At 51.4% G+C, this 18,623-nt stretch overlaps 1 protein-coding gene across 3 annotated transcripts in view; it reads right to left on the minus strand.

The window, feature by feature from the left end:
• DAAM1 (dishevelled associated activator of morphogenesis 1) overlaps positions 1-18,623 on the minus strand; it is an 87,836-nt gene that overhangs the window by 40,038 nt on the left and 29,175 nt on the right. For all 3 annotated transcript variants that reach the window (XM_038756271.1, XM_038756269.1, XM_038756270.1), the window contains exon 2: positions 8,031-8,250. In XM_038756271.1, the coding sequence (XP_038612199.1) occupies positions 8,031-8,213 (183 nt within the window). In that variant the 5' untranslated portion in view covers positions 8,214-8,250. The remainder of the gene's footprint in view (positions 1-8,030; positions 8,251-18,623) is intronic.

Raw genomic sequence — 18,623 nt, forward strand, 5'->3', positions numbered from 1 at the left:
GTGGGGAAGGACAGACCTGACCGTAAGCTGACCGGAACGAAACCCCGGGCCCTGGATGATGTCCGCCTCTGCCTCTTGGAACTGCCTGAACTGGCGGCTTGCACAACAGCACATTCCTGGGTTTCTAGGCCGCCCAGTTTGCTTCGGCCTTATCTCCGCTGGCGGCCAGTCCGTGCTGCAGCCAGGGGAGCGTTTCGGGGCCGGGGGGCGGGGGGGAGGGAGGGAAGGGAGGAGGGAGAGAGGAGCCGCACCCTGGTCCTAGGTGGAGAAGGGGAAAGCTGAAGGCGAGGTCATTCCTCCGGTTCTGCCGCTAACCAGCACAGGGAATCAATCGATCGACCGATCTATGGCATTTACCGACCACTTACTCCGTGCAGATCGCTGTACTAAACACTCGGGAGACTAAAATACAACAGAATTAGCAGCCACGTTCTCCACCTCTAACGGCAGCAGACGGCTTCCCTCCACATTCTCAGGTGAAGTCCAAAGGGGGGACTCTGAACACCTTCTATAAAATCACCCGGAGTCCAAAGGACAGCAATAAATCTCCCAGGTTAAAGTGGGCAGAGGACACCTTCTCCAGGGCGGACTGGGCCTTCTGCTCTTACTGTATTTTGTCAAAGGCCTGGTACAAAGCTCTGCCCATGGCGGGTGTCCGGGCCGATGCTCGGCACACAGGGCCCGGGGGCCACCCAATAAAGACAAGGACAGATTCGGTGATTTCATTAAACTGGCAATCATCTTAATGGAGGCCCCCACTGGACGCTGAGCACCAGACCGGCCTCCTGAAGGTAGAGGCTAAGCTGAGCCTTTCTTCCCAACACCCGTCCGGCAACGTCCAGATCCTTGTTCCTCTGCCACCTGGCCGGGGACAGCTTGAAGGGCAGTAGCATCTTGGAAAGGTAACAGTAGAAAAGTCCTTAGTGTGGTGCACTGAACTAAGTGCTCACGAACTGCAGTGACCTCATTCGCTCCCACGGCTTCAACTATCATCTCTACGCTGATGACACCCAGATCTACATCTCTGCCCCTGCTCTCTCCCCCTCCCTCCAGGCTCGCATCTCCTCCTGCCTTCAGGACATCTCCATCTGGATGTCCGCCCGCCACCTAAAGCTCAACATGTCGAAGACTGAGCTCCTTGTCTTCCCTCCCAAACCTTGTCCTCTCCCTGACTTTCCCATCTCTGTTGACGGCACTACCATCCTTCGCGTCTCACAAGCCCGCAACCTTGGTGTCATCCTCGACTCCGCTCTCTCATTCACCCCTCACATCCAAGCCGTCACCAAAACCTGCCGGTCTCAGCTCCGCAACATTGCCAAGATCCGCCCTTTCCTCTCCATCCAAACCGCTACCCTGCTCATTCAAGCTCTCATCCTATCCCGTCTGGACTACTGCACTAGCCTTCTCTCTGATCTCCCATCCTCGTGTCTCTCTCCACTTCAATCCATACTTCATGCTGCTGCCCGGATTATCTTTGTCCAGAAACGCTCTGGACATATCACTCCCCTCCTCAAAAACCTCCAATGGCTACCGATCAATCTGCGCATCAAGCAGAAACTCCTCACCCTGGGCTTCAAGGCTCTCCATCACCTCGCCCCCTCCTACCTCACCTCCCTTCTCTCCTTCTACTGCCCAGCCCGCACCCTCCGCTCCTCCACCACTAATCTCCTCACTGTACCTCGCTCTCGCCTGTCCCGCCATCGACCCCTGGCCCACGTCATCCCCCGGGCCTGGAATGCCCTCCCTCTGCCCATCCGCCAAGCTAGCTCTCTTCCTCCCTTCAAGGCCCTGCTGAGAGCTCACCTCCTCCAGGAGGCCTTCCCAGACTGAGCCCCTTCTTTCCTCTCCCCCTCGTCCCCCTCTCCATCCCCCCGTCTTACCTCCTTCCCTTCCCCACAGCACCTGTATATATGTATATATGGTTGTACATATTTATTGCTCTATTTATTTCTTTATTTATTTTACTTGTACATTTCTATCCTACTTATTTTATTTTGTTGGTATGTTTGGTTCTGTTCTCTGTCTCCCCCTTTTAGACTGTGAGCCCACTGTTGGGTAGGGACTGTCTCTATGTGATGCCAATTTGTACTTCCCAAGCGCTTAGTACAGTGCTCTGCACATAGTAAGCGCTCAATAAATACGATTGATTGATTGATTGATTGCAGTGGAATCCTAAGGCCTGTTCCCTGCCCATGAGGAGCCTCTGCTCCATATAATAATAATGACGGTATTTGTTAAGCGCTTACTATGTGCAAAGCACTGTTCTAAGCGCTGGGGAGGCTACAGGGTGATCAGGTTGTCCCACGTGGGGCTCACAGTAGGTGGCGGAGCCAGGATTGGAACATGGGTCCTTCTGACTCTCAAGCCTGGGCTCTGTCCACCAGGCCAAGCTGCTTCCCTAAAGATGAGAAGCCAGAAGGACATTTTGGGGGACCAGGCTCTGAAGCCTCATGGGGGCCACGTTTGTACCAGCGCCAGAAAGGATTCGAACCAGCCAGACCGACCCCTGGATTCTCGCAGAGCCGATGCCGTCCCCAGGACAGTCATCCCATCGGGGCTCGCTCATCCCCCACCAGTGGCCCCGCGCGGGTCACTGGGGCCGGCATTCGTGTTTACTGACTGCTGGGGGCAAAGGCTGCTCTTGTTGAAGGGCAACAGGGAAGGCGATGATCCCCAGTGAATCATCGGCTGGACAGCCAAGGACGCTTCTCGGGGCCCAGTCCACCGACTTGGCAGCTTCTGTCCGGCTCTGCTTGCCGGGCTTCCCACTAAGGCTCAGCCCAGGAATTCCCAACTACACCCCCAACCTCCCAAATGGCAGGCCGGCTTCTTCCCACAACGTGCGACGGACCTGGTGCTTCCCAAATGCTCTGGAAGCGGACGAAGCCAAGGTCTCTCAAGGGCTTGGGGGACGTCACCACGGCTGGGCTCACGGGGGGTCTGCTCTGCCTTTGCCCCTCAACCTCAACTCGTCTCTGCCCTGGAACCCCGCTGGGCTGACCCTGCAGACCTGTCAATCAACCAGTGGTCTTCACTGAGCACTTACTTGGGGCAGAGCACTCTCCTAAGTGGTTGGGAAGAGTCCAATACAGTGTGTAGACACGATCCCTGCCCTTGAGGTTCTTACAATCTAGAAACTCTTTGGGACTGCCCTGCGGAAGGGGATTTTTTTACTCAAGTTTCCGGGGAGGGATTATTCTTCTCACATCCACTGACACCAAGGGTACACGGGGTCTCCATCGGACAAGCAAAAACCCCAGGAGCTGACTGACTTTCTGCTTAACTGTCCCAAGTCTATTTACCGGCCAATTCGGGAACCAGTTCCCCAACCCCAGGTCCGATTGGTTGTTTCGGTGCCAGAGCGGGATGCCTGCCTTCGTGTCTGAGGCGGAGGGAATGCTCTGTGCCCTGCTGTGGGGAGACTGTTGGGCTACCTGGCCAAGGAGCCCTTCTGAGCTATGAAGAAATCCACTTCAGGGGAGAAAGGCAGCGGAGTTTTCTCAGGCTTGGACAAAAACGGAAGTCGAGGTTGGCTGACTCGTCCCAAATTGTAGCTGCGGTATTAACAAAGCCAACGCAATTGCCACTTCTGGTCGACCCAGACGTCTGGCTTGCTGTGAAGAGGTCTGCTCCAGACTCAAGTGACCTTCCGCTGTCCGACGACTGAAAGCCTTGCTCTGCGACCCGGTGTGCCTCCTCCCAGTGAGCAGGGCAGAAGAACTTGGCTCCTCTGAATGCACCTCTATACTCAGTGGCTTCCAACCACCTAGAAATTATTCCAGTGTCCATCTCCCCCCAGATCCCAGGAGGGCAGAGGTAGAGCCACCTAGCTCTATTGTACTCTCCCCACATTTAGAACAGTGCTCTGCTTGAAGTATTCAATAATAATAATAATAATGGCATTTATTAAGCACTTACTTTATTTATTTATTTTACTTGTACATTTCTATCCTACTTATTTTATTTTGTTGGTATGTTTGGTTCTGTTCTCTGTCTCCCCCTTTTAGACTGTGAGCCCACTGTTGGGTAGGGACTGTCTCTATGTGATGCCAATTTGTACTTCCCAAGCGCTTAGTACAGTGCTCTGCACATAGTAAGTGCTCAATAAATACGATTGATTGATTGACTGATTGATTGCAAAGCGCTGTTCTAAGCGCTGGGGAGGTTACAAGGTGATCAGGTTGTCTCACAGGGACTCACACTCTTAATCCCCATTTTACAGATGAGGGAACTGAGGCACAGAGAAGTTAAGTGACTTGCCTCAAGTCACACAGCTGACAATTGGCCGCTCCTCCTGATTGCCTGGTTGACCTTCGGGGTGAGTTCAGCCCTGGGTTCTAATCCCAGCTCTGCCACTTGTCTGCTGTGTGACCCTGGGCAAGTCACTTAACTTCCCTGGGCCTCGGTTCCCTCATCTGTAAAATGGGGAGGAAGACAGTGAGCCCCAGGTGGGACATGGACTATGTCCAACCTGATTAGTTTGTATCTACCCCAGAGCTTAGTACAGTGCCTGGCACATAGTAAGCATTTAACAAATACAATTAAAACAACAACAAGGAAACTGCTAGGGCTACTTCCTGGGGTCCCTAAGCCCAGAGGTTGAGAAATGGAAGCTTGCTTCAGATTCCCAGAAAAAAGATGAATTACTGAACCGGTAAAGTCTCGGGTACCTGGTGAAGACAGGTTCTGCTGGTGTGCTACAGCTAACAAATCTCAAATTCCCCCAAAGGCCACGGGTCCCGGGAATACAAGCTGCTCTCGGAAAGGCTGTGAAAGTCAATTCCGATACCGAGCTGGTGAGCCCTGAGGCAGTGGGGCTGAACAGAAAACGGCCGGGGCTGGGAGTCAGGAGACTTGGGTTCTAGCTCCAGCACTGGCTCTGACCTGCTGTGTAACCTTAAGCAAGTCACTCACCCTCTCTGGGCCTGTTTTCCTCATCTGTCCCATGGGGATAATAACAACCCCTGCTTTCCAGGGCTGGTTTGAAGACGCAGGGAAAAAGAAAGCTAGAGTCAGGACCAACCTTGGAAAGGAAGAGGACGAGGCAAGGGGCACTGGCCCAAAGCCACGAAGCATAGGGACCCTTCCTTCCTCTCCCCCTCACCCCCCTCTCCATCCCCCCATCTTACCTCCTTCCCTTCCCCACAGCACCTGTATATATGTATGTTTGTACATATTTATTACTCTATTTATTTTACCTGTACATATCTATTCTATTTATTTTATTTTGTTAGTATGTTTGGTTTTGTTCTCTGTCTCCCCCTTTTAGACTGTGAGCCCACTGTTGGGTAGGGACTGTCTCTATATGTTGCCAACTTGTACTTCCCAAGTGCTTAGTACAGCGCTCTGCACACAGTAAGCGCTCAATAAATACAATTGATTGATTGATTGATGTCCATGCCGTGGCAGAAAGATCCCTGAGAATATCTAGGGTCCCCTGGGTCACCGCTCTCCCTCGGAGGGGCACTGCACCTGCCCATCTCCAGTGACTCTGGATGGACAGGGCTAAGCATGGGAGCGAAAGTTCCTCCATTCAAGTGGAAGAGAAGCTTCCCCAGGGCAGAAAAAGTATCTCCTGCGTCTCCTGTACTTCCCAGGACTTAGCACAGGGTATCACGCTTAGTTAAGACCACCACTACCATTACCACTATTGCTGCTAGAAGCACCATATAAGAGCAGGCTGGTCTGCACTTGAATTTCCTCCCTTTATTCACTCTTCCCTCAGCCCCACAGCACTCATGTTCACATCCGTCATTTATTTATTTATATTACTGTCTGTCTCTCCCTCTAAAAATAATAATAATTATGGCACTTATTAAGCGCTTACTATGTGCAAAGCACCGTTCTAAGCGCCGGGGAGGTTACAAGATGATCAGGTTGTCCCATGGGGGGGCTCACAGTCTTAATCCCCATTTTACAGATGAGGGAACTGAGGCCGAGAAGTTGTGACTTGCCCAAAGTCACACAGCTGACAATTGGCGGAGCGGGGATTTGAACCCACGACCTCTGCCTCCAAAGCCCGTGCTCTTTCCACTGAGCCACGCTGCTTCCCTCTATCAATCAATCAATCGTATTTATTGAGCGCTTACTGTGTGCAGAGCACTGTACTAAGCTCTTGGGAAGTACAGGTTGGCAACATATAGAGACAGTCCCTACCCAACAGTGGGCTCACAGTCTAAAAGGGGGAGACAGAGAACAAAACCAAACATACTAACAAAATAAAATAAATAGAATAGATATTACAAGTAAAATAAATAGAGTAATAAATATGTACAAACATATATACATATATAAAGGTGCTGTGGGGAAGGGAAGGAAGCTCGTTGAAGCTCGTAGACCGTAAGCTCATTGTGAGCAGGGAACGTGTCTACCAACTCTTACATTGTTGTCTCCCAAGTACTTAGTACAGTGCTCTGGAAGCAGCAAGCGCTCACTAAATACCACTGATTGATTGATTGATTGATTGAAAGACTGTCCGCAGCTGTAAGTGCAGATGCCTTTGGAAGTCAGCCCCGGGACGGCTCTTGAAGCGTCAAAGTTTGTCCACGGAACCCGAAGTCCTGCCGAGCAACCACGACCGCAGGTAAAAAAGCGTTGCTAGGTTGGCGAGGGGTGGGCTCCCCACGGCTCGGAACCAGCCCTGATGGAGGACATTGTCCCAGAAAGTGTGAGGAGCTGGGCTTTCCTCGATCATTCGACCGATCGGCAGGATCAACTGAGTGCCAACTGGGCAGAGCACTGCCCCGGGCACTTGGGGGAAAGCCTGAAAGCTGACAGTCGGGTGCTCCTGCTTAATGGGGAAATGGGCGGGCAGCTATTCCGAGGAATAACAATAATGGCATTTTTATTAAGCCCTTACTATGTGCAAAGCACCGTTCTAAGAGCTGGGGAGGTTACAAGGTGATCAAGTTGTCCCACGTGGGGCTCACAGTCTTAATCCCCATTTTACAGATGAGGGAACTGAGGCCCAGAGAAGTTAAGTGACTTGCTGACAAGTGGCGGAGCCGGGATTTGAAACCATGACCTCTGACTCCAAAGCCCGTGCTGGTCCGTGTTTTAGAACAATCCTCACCGTACCTCGTTCTCGCCTGTCCCGCCATCGACCCCCGGCCCACGTCATCCCCCGGGCCTGGAATGCCCTCCCTCTGCCCATCCGCCAAGCTAGCTCTCTTCCTCCCTTCAAGGCCCTGCTGAGAGCTTACCTCCTCCAGGAGGCCTTCCCAGACTGAGCCCCTTCCTTCCTTTCAGTCAATCATATTTATTGAGCGCTTACTATGTGCAGAGCACTGTACTAAGCGCTTGGGAAGCACAAATTGGCAACATATAGAGACAGTCCCTACCCAACATTGGGCTCACAGTCTAAAAGGGGGAGACAGAGAAAACTGCTTTCCCCCTCATCCCCCTCTCCATCCCCCCATCTTACCTCCTTCCCTTCCCCACAGCACCTGTATATATGTTTGTACATATTTATTACTCTATTTATTTATTTATTTATTTATTTTACTTGTACATATCTATCCTATTTATTTTATTTTGTTAGTATGTTTGGTTTTGTTCTCTGTCTCCCCCTTTTAGACTGTGAGCCCGCTGTTGGGTAGGGACTGTCTCTATATGTTGCCAATTTGTACTTCCCAAGCGCTTAGTACGGTGCTCTGCACATAGTAAGCGCTCAATAAATACGATTGATGATGAACAATGATCCAGGCAGCCAAGCAGAGTGAGGGCTGGACGTGGGTGATGCCGGAGGCAGAGAGGCCAGCGAGGAGGCTGCCGCCGTAGCCTCTCAACAAGAACTTTCCCCTATTTTACCCCCAGAAACGCGTGGCACCAATTGGGCAACGGCGCCATCCTGCCCCCTTCCCTCCCAGGGCCCCCCCGAGGCCCTCCTCTGTGTCCCTCAGTGGAAGTGAGGCGTCTCTGATGCCCCCCAACCCCCGACCCCAGGGTCAAATGAGATCCCCGATACTGACAGAGTGGGGCCGGGGAACGGGAAGACGGTGCTGAGGAGAGGCCCGGGGGCCGGCACTCACCACGAGCTCGCCGAACATGCCGTCCAGTTCCTCGACGGCCGGCATCGGCAGGGCCGGCTCCATGGGCTGCAGGGCCAGGTTGCTGTCATTTCGCAGCCGGTACGTGATCTCGGGGTGGTCGTTATTGCGAAAACAGCAGAAGATGAACGAAATCCCCCGGCCCCCTCGCTTCCGCGGGGCCATGGCTGAGGCCCTCTCGGATCCTCCCGGAAACTAAATCCTGGGGGAGGGGAAGGGGGAAAGGAAGGAAGGAGAGAACGGGACACAGTTTAGACATTCACAGCCGAGCAAAGCTGAAGGACAGAAAAGTCATTTCAATATCCCTTTCCCCAGAAGGTCTCAGCAAATGTTTTCACTCAAACTGGAGAACAGAGGCCGCTTCCAAATTCTTTAGACTTCTGCTGGAGTCAGTCATTCGTATTTATTGAGCGCTTCCGTGGGCAGGGCACTGTTGTCTTCCTCTACACTGTACGCTCCTAAAGGACAGGGAATACGTCTACCAACTCGATTGTATTTGTACTCTCCCAAGTGCTTAGTCCAGTGCTTTTCACAAAGTAAGCACCCCAGCACTTAGTACAGCACCCGGCACATACTGCTTAACAGATACCATTCAAAAAATAAAAGCTGCTTCTGTCCCTCTCGCGTCTCTTCTGCCTCACATTCGTTTCATCTGCTTCTCCCCAGGCACGCGAGATGCCAAGTGAGATTTGGAAACCAAAACCAGAGACCTCACTCTCGATCCCAACGCAAGCAGCCCGTGGGGGAGATGGCTGGAATGGGAACGGCTTCCCTCTCCCGAGTTCCAGCATTCTCTGCTTTGGGGTATGGGGAAGAGGCAGTTCTCTGGGAATCCAATGGATTGGAAGTGGGTGCTTTGCTCCTGTTTTAGACTGTGAGCCCACTCTTTTAGACTGTGAGCCCACTCTTTTAGACTGTGAGCCCACTGTTGGGTAGGGACTGTCTCTATATGTTGCCAATTTGTACTTCCCAAGTGCTTAGCACAGTGCTCCGCACATAGTAAGTGCTCAATAAATACGATTGATGATGATGTTTTATGTTTCCAAGCTCAGTGTACGCAGCAGGTGCTCAGTAATAGACAGATGGATGGATCTCCCATTAGAAGGAAAGCTCCTGAAGGGCAGGGAACATCACGCTTCCCTTGGGTGTCCTCTCTGGAGTGCTTCGTACAGCCTCCTCACTGAGGACACGCTCAATAAAGCCTACTGATGGACAGACGGATTCTCCATTCGAAAGAATGCTCCTGGAGGGCAGGGAACACTACTCGGGGTTAGTAAAGCGCTCCGGATTCATTCTCCATCTGGATAATCCCCGATCCGCTCAGCATCCAAAACTGACTGGTGTGGAGTGGGTGGAGAGGAATCCCAGAAGCCTCACCCACCCACCCCTCCTGCCTGATGTAACAGGAAACTGTTCACCCTGGAAGGCGAGGGAGGAGGCAGCAACCCTACGAGAGGGATTTCCAAAGCGATGAGGGGGAGGAAGGCATCAGAGGGCACGTCACTGAGTCATCCTTTAGACGAGGGGCAGGTTGGACATCCCCGACCACTCTCAGACAAACAAGGGTTGGGCTACGGGCCAGAAGCCCCGTCCGGGCCTGAGCGGACATCCCTCTGGACAAGGATTTCCGACCAACCCTGCTCGAGCCCTGCAGGCTGTCTGTGTCCAGAAGCTGGGTTTCGTCCAGCCACAGTGGGGTTCCCAGATCCATCATCATCATCAATCGTATTTATTGAGCGCTTACTATGTGCAGAGCACTGTACTAAGCGCTTGGGAAGTACAAACTGGGAACATATACAGACAGATCTAGGTACTCGGTGGGGGGCAGACGAAGGCGGGCTCAGAATTGGGGCACCGTGTTCATTCAACTGTATTTATTGAGCACTTACTGTGTGCAGAGCACTGTACTAAGCATTTGGGAGAGGACAACATAATAATAAGCAGGCACATTCCCTGTCCACATCGAGCTTACAGTCTAGAGGGGGAGACGGACGTTAATATAAATAAACAAACGACAGATCTGGACATAAGTGCTGTGGGGCTGGGGTGGGGGGATGAGTAAAGGGAGCAAGTAAGGGCGACACAGAAGGGAGTGGGAGAAGAGGAGAGGAGGGGTTAGTCAGGGAAGGCCCCTTGGAGGAGATGGGCCTTTAATAAAGCTTTGAATGGCGGGGAGAATAACTAAGATTTGAGGAGGAAGGGTGTCACCTGAGCCGAGGGGTGTCACCGGTGGGGCCAAGGCCTGAGAATGGATGGGTCAGGAGAACCTGGTGCCCTGAGGGGAACCAGAGTCTCTGGTTTTGTAGGGAGCTCAAAGCTGAAGTCAAGGGGACCAGCTGCTCCCTCTGAGGGGCCATGGGGGTGGGCGGAGGGAGAGAGAGAGAGAGAGAGGGAGGAAGGGAGAGAAAAAGAGAGGGAGGGAGAGAGAGAGAGATGGAGAGGGAAAGGGAAAGGGAGGGGGAGAGGGAGAGAGAATGAGCAAACATAGGTCCTGAGAGTCAGGAGATCCAGATCCTAGCCCCAGCCCTGCCCCTGGTCCGCTGTGTGACCTTGGGAAATAACAATAATAATGATGGTATTTGTTAAGCGCTTAGTATGTGCAAAGCACTGTTCTAAGTGCTGGGGTGATACAAGGTGATCGGGTTGTCCCACGTGGGGCTTACAGTCTTAATCCCCATTTTACAGGTGAGGGAACTGAGGCACAGAGAAGTTAAGTGACTTGCCCAGAGTCACACAGCTGACAATTGGCAGAGCCGGAATTTGAACCCATGACCTCTGACTGCAAAGCCCGGGCTCTTTCCACTGAGCCACGCAAGTCACTTCACCCCTCTGTTAAGCACTGAACAAACAACAATTCAGCAGTTTCAATGATAAATCACATCTCCAAATAACTGCCGGAGGATGGCATCAGATCAGCCTGGGTTTAGCATTGGTCACCTAACTCTCCCCCTTCCATACTCCCAGCACGCTGTCTCTCTTCCAGGTCTGTGGCGCGGAGCCCCCGGGGCTCAGGTCGGTTTCCTTTTCTGCCTCAGTGAGTGATGTGAGAGAGAGAGAGAATGGGGATGACAGTTGAAATTCTGGTGGAAACGCCAGTCCTGGTGCAGGGAAAGGCGGGGCAGCCCACCCAAGAGCCTGGGGTATTCCAACGTTTCCTGAAGACGAATATTATCCAAATTTTCTGAAAGGGGTAATTCCCAAAACCCCTTTCCCAGTGCTCCACCCTCGTTCCCACCAAGGTTATTTTTAATACGACTGAAAAGAGGAAAAACTGAACGCTCTTATATACCCAGAAGCTGGGTTAGAATTAGCTTCGCTGTCGGCCTCGGCTTCCTCTGTCCTGACAGATGTCGGAACCGGTTCCTGAGGGAAACTGATGGAGGGGGAAGACATGAATGCGTGTGTGGGAGAGGTTTTGGGTGGGTCCGGTTTTGGGTTGGGGGCCGGATCCATCTCCCATTGGCATTTAGTGGAGAGAGGATGAACTAGGACCAGGAAATTCAGAGACCGGGGTGTGGGGAGGGATGGATCTCCACAGCTGTGGCCACTGGACTCCCGGCCTCGCCCATGGGCAAGCTGTCTGACCAGACTGGTGAGTTTCCAAGAAAAGGCCCAAAATGGCAGCCATATGGCTCTTGGAAGACTTTTCGAGAAGCAGTATAATAATGATGGCATTTGTTAAGCGCTTACTATGTGCAAAGCACTGTTCTAAGCGCTGGGGAGGATACAAGGTGATCAGGTGGTCCCACTTGGGGCTCACAGTCTTAATCCCCATTTTACAGATGAGGTAACTGAGGCCCAGAGAAGTGAAGTGACTTGCCCAAAGTCACACAGCTGACAAGTGGCGGAGCCGGGATTTGAACCCATGACCTCTGACTCCAAAGCCCGGGGTCTATGCAACGAGCCACACTGCTTATGGCCTAATGGCTAGGATTCGGGCCTGAGAGTCAGAAGGAGCTTCCTTCTAATCCTAGCTCTGCCACATATCTGCTGGGTGACCTTGGGAAAGGCACTTTACTTCTCTGTGCCTCAGTTCCCTCATCTGCAAAATGGAGAATACGACTGTGGGTCAGGGACAGCAATGCAATTTGCTTGTATCCACCCCAGTGCTTAGTACAGTGCCTGGCACACAGTAAGTGCTAAACCAATACCACAATTGTTATTAGTAGACAAGCAGCTTGGCTCAGTGGAAAGATCACGGGCTTTGGAGTCAGAGGTCATGGGTTCAAATCCCGGCTCTGCCAATTGTCAGCTGTGTGACTTTGGGCAAGTCACTTCACTTCTCTGTGCCTCTGTTCCCTCATCTGTAAAATGGGGATTAAGACTGTGAGCCCCCCGTGGGACAACCTGATCACCTTGTAACCTCCCCAGCGCTTAGAACAGTGCTTTGCACATAGTAAGCGTTTAATAAATGCCATCATTATTATTATCTTGGCAGCTGGCACTCTCCCAGCCCCCAACCCATTCTCACTCCCTCTGAAGCCCCCAAGGCATTAATCATTTCCATCCAACCACTTCTCCCAATAACTGCTGACACACACCAATGGACCAACACACCCAGATGCCTTTTAAATAATAATTACAATAATAATGATGGCATTTATCAAGCGCTTACTATGTGCAAAAGCACTGTTCTAAGCACTGGGGAGGTTACAATCAATCAATCGTATTTATTGAGCACTTACTGTGTGCAGAGCACTGTACTAAGCGCTTGGGAAGTACAAGTTGGCAACATATAGAGACAGTCCCTACCCAACAGTGGGCTCACAGTCTAAAAGGGGGAGACAGAGAACAAAACCAAACATACCAACAAAATGAAATAAATAGAATAGATATGTACAAGTAAAATAAATAAATAAATAAATAAATAAATAAATAAATAAATAAATAGAGTAATAAATATGTACCAACATATATACATATATACAGCTGCTGTGGGGAAGGGAAGGAGGTAAGATGAGGGGGATGGAGAGGGGGATCAAGGTGATCAGGTTGTCCCACCGGGGGCTCACAGTCTTAATCCCCATTTTACATATGAGGTAACTGAGGCCCAGAGAAGTGAAGTAACTTGCCCGAAGTCACACAGTTGACAATTGGCGGAGCCGGGATTTGAACCCATGACCCTCTGACTCCAAAGCCCGTGCTCTTTCCACTGAGCCACGCTGCTTCTCTGTTTTTTAGCTAACACACGGCTGAGTTTCGTTCTCGATTAAATTTTAATTCTCAGTGCTGTCCGTTATCTTTCTCCTCCTCCTGTGCCAGGTGCCCGCTGCGGGCAGAACAGGCCCGTACATCATCGTAACAATAATGGTATTTATTAAGCGCTTACTACGTGCCAGGCATTGTACTAAACGACGGAGTGGATACAGACAAACTGAGCTGGTCACAGTCCCTGTCCCACGGGCACGATCGCGGAGGGCGAGGGCTCAGGAGCCAGGCTCCGGGGCGGCGAAGTGCAGGCCCCCGAAAGATTCCCGTGGAAGCAGCCGGGCCGCTCCGTGTAGCCCCCCGCTGCTACCCCAACGACAGACCAGGAGGAAGGATGTGGGACAGAGGGGTCGGAGTCCATCTGGGAGAACTTGGTGGACGCCCATCCTCGGCGGCGGCCACTCACACGTCCCTGGAGGAGACGGGACTGGAAGCTGGGGGGCCTGGGCCCGGCTGGAAGAGAGAACCGACCCCTGCTCCTGACAGCCGCAAAGATGCGGTCCGCAGAGCATCCGCAGGTGACGGGGATCCGAAGGTGGGTCCGACGAGAGAACCCAGGTCTAATCCCGGCTCCGCCACTTGCCTGCTGTGGGATCTCAGACAAGTGCCTCAACTTCTCTGGGCCTCAATTTCCTCATCTGGAAAATAGGGATTGATTACCTAATAATAATAATGATGGCATTTGTTAAGCGCTTACCAAGTGTTAGGCACTGTTCTAAGTGCCGGGGTGGATACATTCGTTCATTTCTCTGTCTCCCCCTTTTAGACTGTGAGCCCACTGTTGGGTAGGGACTGTCTCTATATGTTGCCAACTTGGACTTCCCAAGCGCTTAGTACAGTGCTCTGCACACCGTAAGCGCTCAATCTCTATATGTTGCCAACTTGGACTTCCCAAGCGCTTAGTACAGTGCTCTGCACACCCGTAAGCGCTCAATACGATTGATATATGATATATTCATTTAATTGCATTTATTGAGCGCTTACTGTGTGCAGAGCACTGTACTAAGCGCTTGGGAAGTACAAGTTGGCAACATACAGAGACGGTCCCTACCCAACAGCGGGCTCACAGCCACGCTGATCAGCAGCGTGGCTCAGTGGAAAGAGCACGGGCATTGGAGTCGGAGGACATGGGTTCAAATTCCAGCTCCGCCAACTGCCAGCTGTGTGACTTTGGGCAAGCCACTTACCTTCTCTGGGCCTCAGTTACCTCATCTGTAAAATGAGGATTAAGACTGTGAGCCCCCCGTGGGACAAGCTGATCATCTTGTAACCTCCCCAGTGCTTAGAACAGTGCCTGGCACATAGTAAGCGCTTAACAAATGCTATCACTAGATACAAGCTAATCAGGTTAGACACAGTCCATGTCCCACATGGGGCTCACAGTCTTAATCTCCATTTTACAGATGGGGTGACGGAGGCCCAGAGAAGTGACTTGTCCAAGGTGACGCAGAAGACAAACGGTGGAGCCGGAATTAGAACCCAGATCCTCCTGACTCTCAGGCCTGTGCTCTATCCATTAGGCCACACATTCTCCTTCCCCACTTGCCTGTGAGCCCCAAATGGGGTTAAGGACTGTGACCCCTGCTTTATCTGGTATCTACCCCCATGCCTAGTATAGTGCTTGGTACCTAGTAAGCAGTTAATACAATTATAATCATTGGGGTGTGTAGCTCTCTCAGTGTTTCGTGCAGTGCTTGAGAAACCCTGATACTACTACCGGCTAGGAAACTGTCCTCCAAGGCAACCCAACAGCTCTTCCAGACCTTCCCCACCCAACCCAGTCGGGGCAAGCCCAGAGCCCTGTTTGGCTTCGTTGTCCTGGCAACTGGGTGGGTGGGTGGGGGTTGCCCCCTTCACCATCTCAAAGGGAGGGGATGCCACCAAGAGATGCCAGGGAAGCTTGCTCATCTTCTCGACGTCTCCACTGCAGCCCCGCTCCAAGTTTCCCACGCGTGCCAATGAGCCACGCTGAAATTGCCAGGAATCAGGGAGGGAGGGAGGGCGGGAAGCTCTTTGGCAACAATTAGGATACCTGAATGATGGCAATCCTAGTCTGAGAGTCAGCACAAGCCCAGTCCCCGGGCGGAACGCGAGAGGGAAGCTGAGGTGACACTCACTCCGCCCCTACTGAGGCTTCCCCTGCACCTGGTTGTGTGCATTGATTGCTTTTTTTTTTTATGGCATTTGCTAAGCGCTTACTACGCGCCAGGTACCGTACTAAGCGCTGGGGCAGACGCCAGGCCGGACACGGTCCGTGTCCCATGTGGGGCTCACAATCTTACTCCCCATTTTGCAGATGAGGGAACGGAGGCACAGAGAAGTGACGTGACTCGCCCGAGGTCCCACAGCCGACAAGTGAAGGCGCGGGATTAGAACCCAGGTCCTTCTGACGCCCAGTCCAGGTTCTATCCACTAGGCCACGCTGCTTCTCTGCTTCGCTGCTTTACTGGGGAGTCAGGAAAGGATCAGACACTGATGGGGCTCAAAACTCCACCCAGTAATAATGACAATGATACTAGTCAAGTATCGGCCATATGCACTGCTTGCCTGCTGTGTGACCTTGGGCAAATCACTTCACTTCTCGGGGCCTCAGTTCCCTCACCTGTAAAATGGAGACAAAGAGCGTGAGCCCAGTGTGGGACAGGAACTTTGTCCAACCTTATTAACTCGTACCTACCACAGCGCTTGTCACACAGTAAGCCGCTTAACGAGTACCATAATTATAAAAGCAGGGCACTGGGCTTCGTGCTGGGGCAGATAAGAGATAGTAATAATGATTATGATCCTTGTTAAGTGCTTATTATCTACCAAAAACTGTTCTAAACACTGGGGTAGATACAAGTGAATCAGGTTGGACACTGTCCCTGCCCCACACGAGGCTCACAGTCTACATAGGAAGGAGTAGGACTGAATCCCCATTTTACAGATGAGGTAACTGAGGCCCAGAGAAGTGAAGTGACTTGCCCAACAGACACATGGCACAGGCAGGATTAGAACCCAGGTCCTCTAACTCCCTGGCCCATTTTCACTGAGCCCCATCGCTTCTCTAATTGGCGCAGACAGGTCCTCACCTCACAAGGGACTCCCAGTCTGAGAGGGAGAGAGGGAGGGCAGGTGTTCCGTTTCACAGATGAGGAAACTAGGGCCCAAAGAGGTGAAGTGGCTTGCCCAAGGTCACCCATCCGCCTGCAGGACTGGGGAACCCCAAAGTGGTGGCTGAGAGATAATAATAATAATAATAATAATGATGGCATTGATTAAGTGCTTACTATGTGCAAAGTACTGTTCTAAGCGCTGGGGAGGTTACAAGGTGATCAGGCTGTCCCACGGGGGGCTCACAGTCTTAATCCCCATTTTACAGATGAGGGAACTGAGGCCCAGAGAAGTTAAGTGACTTGCCCAAAGTTACACAGCTGACAATTGTCAGAGCCGGGATTTGAACCCATGACTTCAGACTCCAAAGCCCGTGCTCTTTCCACTGAGCCTTGTGCGACTCACATCCCTCCGTCAGCCCCGGCCCCGCTTGGAAGCCTCGGCTCACATTCCCCTCTCATGGAATATTCATCCGCTGCCCCGGATTGAGGGGATGCTGCTTCCCATCTCGCCGCTCCCCCATTATTATTCATCCCCAGAGTGGAACAATTCATCCGGCTACAAAAACTAGGTGGGAAGCGAAAGAGGATTTCCCGCTAAGCTTCCGATTCAGGGACGGCGGGCTTCTTCCAGCAACGGACTTCGTCGAACCCGCAACCCTGGGGAAGTCGCCATGGCAACAGAACTCGGAGCCATCCGGTATTCTCCGCTTTCCTCCTCCTGCTGCTCTGTTCTGGGGCCTTCCCGGAGACGATGCTCGACGAACCGGGCCCAGGGTGTCAATCAATCAATCAATCGTATTTATTGAGCGCTTACTGTGTGCAGAGCACTGTACTAAGCGCTTGGGAAGTGCAAGTTGGCAACATATAGAGACAGTCCCTACCCAACAGTGGGCTCACAGTCTAAAAGACTGTGGGAGAATCCACCCACGACCGGAGCCAAATGATAGCATACAGCGCTCTGCACATAGTAAGCGCTCAATAAATACGATTGATGATGATGGTGATAGCAGCAGCTACTGAACATCCACCTGGCACTAGTGATCAGGAAGTACAGAGAAACAAAAAGACTGTAAGCTCCTTGTGGGGAGGGAATGTTTCTGTTTACTGATACACTGTACTCTCCCAGCACTTAATACAATGCTGCGCACACAGTAAGTGCTCAATAAATACGACTGAATGAAAGGAGACATGTTCCCTGCCCACGAGGAGCTCACATTTTAACGGGGGAGACAATCAATCAGTGGTATCTATTAAGAGTGCTTACTGTGTGCAGAGCACTGTACTAAGTGTCTGGGAGAATACAGTGGTCCCTGACCTAAGGACCTTACAGGCTAGGGAGGGGGAAATCAATCAATCAATCAATCAATCGTATTTATTGAGCGCTTACTGTGTGCAGAGCACTGTACTAAGTGTCTGGGAGAATACAGTAGTCCCTAACCTAAGGACCTTACAAGCTAGGGAGGGGGAAATCAATCAATCAATCAATCAATCGTATTTATTGAGCGCTTACTGTGTGCAGAGCACTGTACTAAGTGTCTGGGAGAATACAGTAGTCCCTGACTTAAGGACCTTACAGGCTAGGGAGGGGGAAATCAATCAATCAATCAATCGTATTTATTGAGCGCTTACTGTGTGCAGGGCACTGTACTAAGCGCTTGGGAAGTACAAAGACATTCAAGTGAATTACAGACAGGGAAAGTGGCAGAGCGTGTGGATATGAATGTCAGGGCTGTGGGGTTGGAGACAATCTTATACAGCTAGAGTGGTCAAAATAAATACAATCAATCAATCAGTTGTATTTATTGAGCGCTTACTGTGTGCAGGGCACTGTACTAAGCTCCTGGGAGGTACAAGTTGGCTACCTATAGAGACGGTCCCTACCCAACAGTGGGCTCACAGTCTAGATGGGGGAGACAGAGAACAAAACCAAACATATTAACAAAATAAAATAAATAGAATATGTACAAGTAAAATAAATAGGGTAATAAATATGTACAAACATATATACATATACATATATATATATAAATATACTGAATAGACATATGATCACGAGTGATCTGAGGAGGGAAATACGTTTCATGTGTGACTGAAGGGACAAGCTGGGAAATCTACCCCCACCCAAGACTGTTAGCTCACTGAGGGTAATAATAATAATAACAATAGTATTTAAGCACTTAATATGGAGTAAGCACTGTTCTAAGCGCTGGAGTAGATACAAGCTAATCAGGTTGGACACAGTCTAATCCCGGCGCTGCCATTTAATAATAAT

The sequence above is a fragment of the Tachyglossus aculeatus genome, chromosome 14, assembly GCF_015852505.1.
Source record: "Tachyglossus aculeatus isolate mTacAcu1 chromosome 14, mTacAcu1.pri, whole genome shotgun sequence".
NCBI lineage: Eukaryota > Metazoa > Chordata > Mammalia > Monotremata > Tachyglossidae > Tachyglossus > Tachyglossus aculeatus.